Raw genomic sequence first — 7,737 nt, 5'->3', positions numbered from 1 at the left:
GCGGAGGAGGGAGCGCGGAGGAGGGAGCACCGAGGAGGGAGCGCAGGTGCTTGGGAGGAGAAGGCGAGGCCCACTAAAGGAGGCTCCCGAGGCCTGGGGACAGCCGTTTCTCAGAGCGCTTCCTCTGATTTAGAGGGTTTGTGAGAGGCGCTCTACATCTTCACTCGCCTGCACTTCTTTCCCTCTGTTTCTCTCTTTGAAAATGGGAACCTGGGACAGCTAGGGCAGCCCAGTGAGAGAGCGCCAGGCCTGGAAGGGAGAGGCCCTGGGCTCCAGCCCCACTGCCTAGCCCTCTGCTCTTCTGCCTTGGAGCTGAGGCGGAAGGTGAGGATTCGGGCCTTCCCCTGGCCCAGCCTCTCTACCCCTTCACTGGACATCACTCCAGGCCCGCTGTCCCCATCCCTTCTGAAGACTCCCCCCTCCCTTGTGGTGCGCTGGCCCGGAGCTGGCCCCGGCCTCCCCCTCCCCGGCCCAGCACCCCCTATAGGCCTCACCAGCCTGTGGGGAGCTGCTTGCATCCAGCAGAATTTCTTCTTGTTCCCGTTTATCCCTGCCCTCGTCTCCTCCATTTGAATGTAAGTTCCAGGAGAGCAGCGTTGGGCTCGCCTCCTTTGTGTCCTCCATTGATTGAGGAGTGTGGCTGAGCCTGAGCTCGCCCAAACCCCAAAGCAGCTTGAAGAAAAATTAGTTTTTTTAAAGTAGACATAATACACTTAAAATAGGGTGGAAATGAGGCGAAATCAGGGCAGAATGGTTTCGTGGTAAACATTCACTTTCTAGCAGGTGGTCTGTGGACAGAAAAGAATTAAAAAGAGAGACACAGCACTTTGGTAATTAAAAAAAATGTTTTTAAGCTCCTGCCTTCTGTCTTAGACTTGATGCTAGATATCATTTCCAAGGCAGAAGAGCAGGAAGGGCTAGGCAAAGTTGGGGTTAAGTGACTTAGCTAGGGTCACAGGGAGGAAGGGTCTGAGGCCAGACTTGAACCCAGGACCTCCCGTCCCCAGGCCTGGTGCTCTATCCGTTGTGCCACCTAGCTGCCCTCACTCCGGTCATTGGGAGTAAAAGGTCACGAGACTGATGAAATAAATCATTAAATAACCAATTTACAACAAGCTGAAGCTGCCCAGTATTAAGGGGCCTCGGGCCTAGCTCTGAGGAGGCACTAGAATGTCATGGTGGACGAGAGCCAGCCATGCTGTCTCCGAGGCCCTTCTTGGGAGGCTGCACTTAGGCTCAGAAGTCCCTTTTTTTAGGCATCAAATTTTTAAAAATAAACAATATTTAAAAAAACTAGAGACGGTTCAGGCAAGGGTAGCAAAGATGAATAGGTGGATGGAACACTCGCTTCCTTGGCAGAAACTGGGCTGTCGAACTTGGATAAAACGGAGCCTCCGCCGTGTCGTCCTCATTCTCCGTGTGTGGGAAGGGGAGCACGTCAAGAGCGTCTGAAGAGACTCCCGGCAAGGGAGCCCGACAGGCTTGTTTAGGAGCAGCCGAGGAGAGGCCCAACGGCCAAGGAGAGGCCTGACGGCCGAGGGGAGGCCCCGACGGCCAAGGAGAGGCCTGAAGGCCAAGGGGAGGCCTGAAGGCCAAGGAGAGGCCTGAAGGCCGAGCCGCTTCTGCCTCCTGGGATCTGGGTGTAAAGAGAGGACGCGGAAGTGTGGCACTCAGGGCGGCTTCCCAGGCACTAGTGGTTGCTGCTGGTCTGACAGCCTTCAAAGTCCTCCTGGTCATTTAGGGCTTTCCCGGCACCCCCTTTAGGGCAGGAAGCTCTGGGCTAGGCCTAAGTAGCGAATAAGAGAACATCTACAGGAAGAAACAGGTCACAGACTGCAGGACATTCATGTTGAATAAATTCTTGTTGGGACACAGGACTTTCCTCCCTATGAGGATCCCTTAAATCCCCCCCAGGGGGTGGGGGGGTCCCAGAGGAGACCTGGGAGGGCCCAGAAGGAAAAGGGCAAAGATAAGCTGCTTGGCTGCTCAGTCTTCACCCCACTCACTTCTGGGACTTTGGAGCCACTATTTTGTTCTAGAAATATCTCTTCTCCAATTCAATCCCATTCAGCAAGTTTTCGTTCAGTTCCTAGCGCGGGCCGGCACGGTGCTGGGGGCCACACCAGAAGCAGCAGCGGTCCCTGCCCCAGAGCTGGCCCTGTCCTGGGGCAAACATTTGCCTAAGTAAATAGGAAGTCTCTACCCTGGGTGAGGACCGTGGGGAGAGGCGGCCGCCTCTTACGGCTTTAAGATCAAGCTAAAGGCATCGTCATTCTTCAAATGGAGAAACCGTGCATCAGTGCATCATCATGCATTCCGTCATATCCTCGTTAGAGCCTACACAGGACTGTATTTCTGCTTTGGAAAACATACTCTGAAGAAGAAAAGATAAATGCTCGCTTTGAAGAGTTAGATTTTAAACTTCGGTTTGCTTTGGTTTTTATAGAGAACCAGCTCTATATTTCTGGGGGTTCAGAGTGGCGTTTAGTGGTGTCGGATGGAATGAGAACAGTCAGACTAAATGCTTAGCTCATAACGGCTCCAACTTGCCGTGGAGTCCTGAGTTTAATATATCCTGGTTTCACACAAAGAGCCCAGAGGAAGCATCACAGCTGTGAAGGGGTTACAAATTATACAAAAACGCATTAGAGTCTAAAAAGTAGAGAGCTAGGTCCAGGGTCGAAGGCCAAATTCCAACCACCTATTTTTTTTTTTTTTTTAATCCTGGGACTCCATTCTAGGAGCATAGGGCCACAACCAGTAGGCAGTGGGTCACGCAGTCGCTCAGGGTCGCCCAGCTGGGAAGTGTCTGAGCCCTATTAGTAGGAGGTTAATTCTGAGAGCAGAAATATATTTCATAGAAATCCTAAAAAAATGGAGTCCTGAACTCTTGATTTACAGGATTGCACCTGGTCAGATAAAGCCTTGTCTAGCTTTGTCTGTTTCCGGCCTTGATTGTCTAAGTAATATTTTTTTAGCGTTCAGGCTTCTTAATTATCAAGGAGAGAAATTGTTGACTCTGTACCTTCTGGTTTGCTAGGAGCTTTTCAATAAGTCTATAATGTTTTTCCAATAAGAAAAGGTAAAAGGGGTCAAAAGGGGAGTCTCAGATTTTTATCTCTTTGAGACTGTTTCTCTTATTGCCCTCCCACAGTTTTATCTGTCACTCCACTGAATCTTACTGGACTGTTGGATCCATTCACATTTAAAGTCATGATTTGTTAGACTTTCTTTTGTTTTTCTTTCCTATTTAACCTATTTCTTTCCATCATTGGGGCCTCTTCTCCTTGCTACTCACTTAAGCATGTAGTTTCAAAGCTTACCCTTACCTCTTAAACATTTTTTTTTCCTAGCACTCCTTTTCAAAAAGTTTCCTTTTTCTTTGTTTTCCTCATTTGTCTTCATTTGATTCTGAGTGGTGTTCTCCATTTTAAAGGCTATGCCCTTGTTAAATTTTGGTTTTGTGTTTATTTTTAAGTGCCTGAGACTCATGAATTTTAAAGAATATACTTTGAGATTGTCTTTTAGAAGGTGGCACGGCACCTTTTAATGAAAAGAAAATAATGTTTTGTGTATTGCAGGTATGGGTGGCGCGATTCACTTTCTGTCAGATATCCTGGTTCCAGAGACATCTCGCTTTCCAGCGTTTGAACTTGGCCCTTCACAGAAGGCAAAAAGGGCAGAAAAAGACAGCTAAGAACATCCATTTGTACCAAAAGCAACACAGTTGCTTAGTGCCTGAGACACAACCAACTTTGATCTTAAAGAAGTCAGCATCTACCCTTGTCCCCACATACACACACTTTGTCCAGAGCACCACGAAAAGCATGAACGAAGGAAACCACCACATCGGTGTTTTGTTGCAATGTTACCATCAGTTGTGTAAAATACGAATTCCTTAAACTCTTTTGCCATTCTTCCCTTCAGGCTCTTTCTGGTATTTGCATGTTTTTCAGTGTTGTTCTTGGGTGCGATTTTGCAGTTCAGTTTGTGTGAATCCCATTTCAGCCCTCGCATGAGTGTTAATAGCAGAGCACATCTCTAGTGAATAAAGTGGTATTTCTTCCCCGTTTACATCAAAGAACAGCAAATGTGGTCCCATGTCCGTCTAGTCTAGCTCCTCATCTTTGCAAGCATCCGGGCGCCTCTGTTCCCTTCCTCGCCTCCCCTTCCCCACGTTTGCTGGGGCTATTTTCACCTGAGCAGCCCTTTGTCTGGCTATGATGGGAGAAAGGCGTCTCCAAGAGCCCACAAGGAGCCATGCTGGCTGGAAAAGCTCTTCGGAAGCCTCTCACCAACCCGTCAAGAACTCCCTCTCTCTGTACCTGTCCTATATTTTTAGGAATTACTTGGGCGGGTGGCGTACCCTAGTCGTAGTAGAGAATTCACATACCTTTGATGCTGTTTTCAAAAGCCTCTTATCGTGTAGTGGGAGCCACGAATCTGGTCCTGTTCAGTTGAATTCATGGCGTGTAAGACAACATCTTAAGAGGATCCAGCCTCAGTTGTCAGCCATTCAGGAGCAGGTGCCTGTACTGAAAAGATGCACCAGTAAACCCGTCTATGCTGGAGCCTCAAGAATGAATGAATTATAACCTGTTATAATGCTAGGAACAGCGAATGGAATTTCACTTGAGTATTCTAAGGAAAACTTTAATTAAACCATCACGATGACCCTGTAATTAAAATGTTTCCGAAACAATAATCCATTTGTAGACTTGCAATGAAAATTATTTGATGAAGTTTCGAGTGTTCTCATTTCATGAGCTATATTTAAATAGGAGTATGACTATGTGTTTATTCACAAGAAGACCTAATTCTCTATAATTTTCTACAATACAGAGGTAGACTATTTTGACTATATCATTGCCTTTATATTACCAGTCAAAAATTGAGGCATTAATATATTTTTTAATCCACTACTCATATCTTAAAAATTCTATTTGGTAAATTTTAGTTTCCAGCCCAGTTGGTACCTACCCATCCTCATAGATGATACAAAGAAATCACGTCATTTCAGTGACATTTGCCAAGACGGAATATGCTGGGTTTTGAAGAAGAATGTCCTTTTGGATGATCCATCCCGCCATCACCAGGAACAAACTAGACAAGTGTTTTCTTCCCCACTTTTCTTTTTGTAAATGGAAAATCACATACCATTTAGTTTAAATTTAATTTTCTGTTCCATGCCATTACTGAAGTATGCCTGTGAACAGGAATCATAAGCCCCAACTGTGGTGGCTAAAGAGATAGAGCTCAGTTTACAAATCAGTACAAAATTTGTGGAGCTCCTCAGAGATGAAAGATGCCCCATAACTTTCAAGCAGTCGTTCTCTTCTTGGCATGGCAGTACCTTATCTAAGTCACTGACTATAACACTGTGCCAAAATAGAGTTTCATGAGAATTCAGACTACTCGATTGTGTTCATGAATGATGCGAGGGAAGTTGTTTTGCAAAACAAACCACATCATGGAGATCTCGGCGAGTTTCACCGTAGACAACCAGCCGGCCCATTGGAGCCACAAGTTGCAGGACTTGCTGCAGATCTCCTGCCACTTCTGTGTCCTTTTCTGTGGCCATCTTCATCAAACAGCTGTGCCTGGAAAGAAGACCCACCACCTCTGGAAAGACCAGTCAGCCCCCCTCCTCTCAGGGTGGTAGTGAGGACGGGCAGGTGGAATCATTGTAGGTGCACCCAAAGCGAGATCCTGGCCAAGGTGAAGAGACCCCCCACACCCCGAGTGTGCTGGTTAAGCCACAGGTGGGTCTGGTCTCATTGAATTGGCTTGTGTTTAGGTTTGTTCATCTCCATTTATGTTTGAAAAATAGCAATTAGGACTTTGAAGCTAAAAGGATGAGGTACAATGACTACATTGATCTCGGGTTAACTTTGAAAATGATTCTATTTAGATCAGGTTGATAATGAAAATTAATATTTGCTTAATGAATGATGATCCCCCAGAAGCCAATGGAGAACACAAGTTTTCAACCTTGTGGAAGATTCATATACTTCTGGGTTTCATTTGTGGGGGAAAAGCTGCCAATGTTCACACTCCAGGTATTTACCCAGCTGCCTAGTAAAGTGAGTGTTTGCATTGTTCTTTTTCATTCTTTCCCAATTTCCCATGTCTTCTAACATGGGTGTTTGTCAGAATTTGCCACACATTCATTGGAAGGCAGGTGAATGTTTGCTTCAAAAGGTGGGTTATTTAAAGAGTTAAACTTAGGAGTTCATGATGGGAGTTTGTGTTGACTCCAGATTTCATCAACTCCATTTCACTGGGTAGGATATGGCTTTTCTGGGGTTCACAGCTACGTAACGCCTTCTGTTCCAGATACTTTAAGTACACTCTATTGTTTAAAAATTTGGAAAAACTGATGTGTACTAAAAAAGAGTTCTGGGGTTCTTTGGTTTCATCAGTAAAAATATTTTTTTTTGCATGTGATGATGGCTTGAGGTTTCTTTATTTCTTGCATTTTTATTTAAGAATTATATTAATGGGGTAGCTAGGTCGCAGAGTGGATAGAGTGCCACGTCTGGAGTTGAGATGACCTGGGTTCAAATCTGACCTCAGACACCGGTGTGCCCCTGGGTAAGTCACAACTCCAATTGCTTAGCCTTTAAAACATACTAAGGTATCTTTTTTATTTGAAATTTTTTAATTTTGAAAATTATTTTACTTAAGTATTTTTTATAATGGCTCAATTCATTTTTCAATCCAATTCAACAAGCATGTGTGCCTACTAGGCTTTAGGAACTGTGTTAGGATGCCCTACGAGGGGTGAGGAGATGTGGCAAGGAGGAAAAGTAGGTGAGCTGGGAGGATGTGAAGACTTCTCCCGGCAGAATGTGTGGATGAGAAGAGTTTGTTCCAACAGACACGAAGGCAGCCGAGACGGGCGCTGTGGAGCTGTCAGAGCTAGGTCAGACATGGGAGGAGGCGAGGTCCTCCGCTGCATCCTGGGCCATCGCCCGCCTTTGTCTCACCCCTAGACTTGGATGGCTGGCAGAGAAAGGGCCGCCCCTGACTTGAATCTGATGCACGAGTAAGTCGAGATGTGGATGCTTCCAAGGCCCCACACCAGGGATCGTCCATCTGCCCCCCGGAGATGGGCAGGCGACGGCAGCGCTTGGCATCCGATCAAGAAGATATCTGGAGGACAGCCTGGAGAGAGTCTGGAAGCCCAGAGAGCCTGGAGAGAGAGCCTGGAAGCCCAGAGAGCATGGAGAGAGAGCCTGGAAGCCCAGAGAGCCTGGAGAGAGAGCCTGGAAGCCCAGAGAGTCTGGAGAGAGAGCCTGGAAGCCCAGAGAGCATGGAGAGAGAGCCTGGAAGCCCAGAGAGCCTGGAGAGAGAGCCTGGAAGCCCAGAGAGCCTGGAAGCCCAGAGAGCCAGGAAGCCGGTGCCGTGTTCTAGAAGGGGTGGGAAGGGGCTCTTTCTCCTTGGCCTCATTTTCTCTCTCTCAAAGGCTTCCTGGTCATTTAACACTCAAGCAGAAGTCAACACTCCACACACTTAGTCATGTTTTACTGGCACAAGAGAAGGCTGCCAGGGTTTTCTAGGCAGTGAGGCATTCCGATAACTGTCCGAGCACCGTGGGACCTCTGCCCCGCTGGACAACGCGTGTGTTCGTGCATCAGCCTCGGCGTCTAATGGGAAGGAGACGATGCTGGCAGGAAGGCAAGTGAGGAACCCTTGGGACCTCGCAGTGTCAAGAAGGAATCAGGCAGCCCTGAT

General features: G+C 47.0%; 1 protein-coding gene across 1 annotated transcript in view; it reads left to right on the top strand.

Annotated features, from left to right (window-relative positions):
* LANCL2 (LanC like 2) overlaps positions 1–3,926 on the top strand; it is a 53,413-nt gene extending 49,487 nt beyond the window's left edge. Inside the window, exons 11-13 of the mRNA XM_044676347.1 lie at positions 386–575; positions 2,072–2,168; positions 3,558–3,926. Coding sequence (XP_044532282.1) covers positions 386–575; positions 2,072–2,168; positions 3,558–3,697 — 427 coding nt within the window. The 3' untranslated portion in view covers positions 3,698–3,926. The remainder of the gene's footprint in view (positions 1–385; positions 576–2,071; positions 2,169–3,557) is intronic.
* The last annotated feature ends 3,811 nt before the right edge of the window (positions 3,927–7,737 follow it).

Source organism: Gracilinanus agilis, chromosome 1 (assembly GCF_016433145.1).
Source record: "Gracilinanus agilis isolate LMUSP501 chromosome 1, AgileGrace, whole genome shotgun sequence".
In the NCBI taxonomy this organism is placed as follows: Eukaryota; Metazoa; Chordata; class Mammalia; order Didelphimorphia; family Didelphidae; genus Gracilinanus; species Gracilinanus agilis.
Note: the sequence above shows the minus strand (reverse complement) of the source record. Positions and strands in the feature narration are given on the sequence as shown.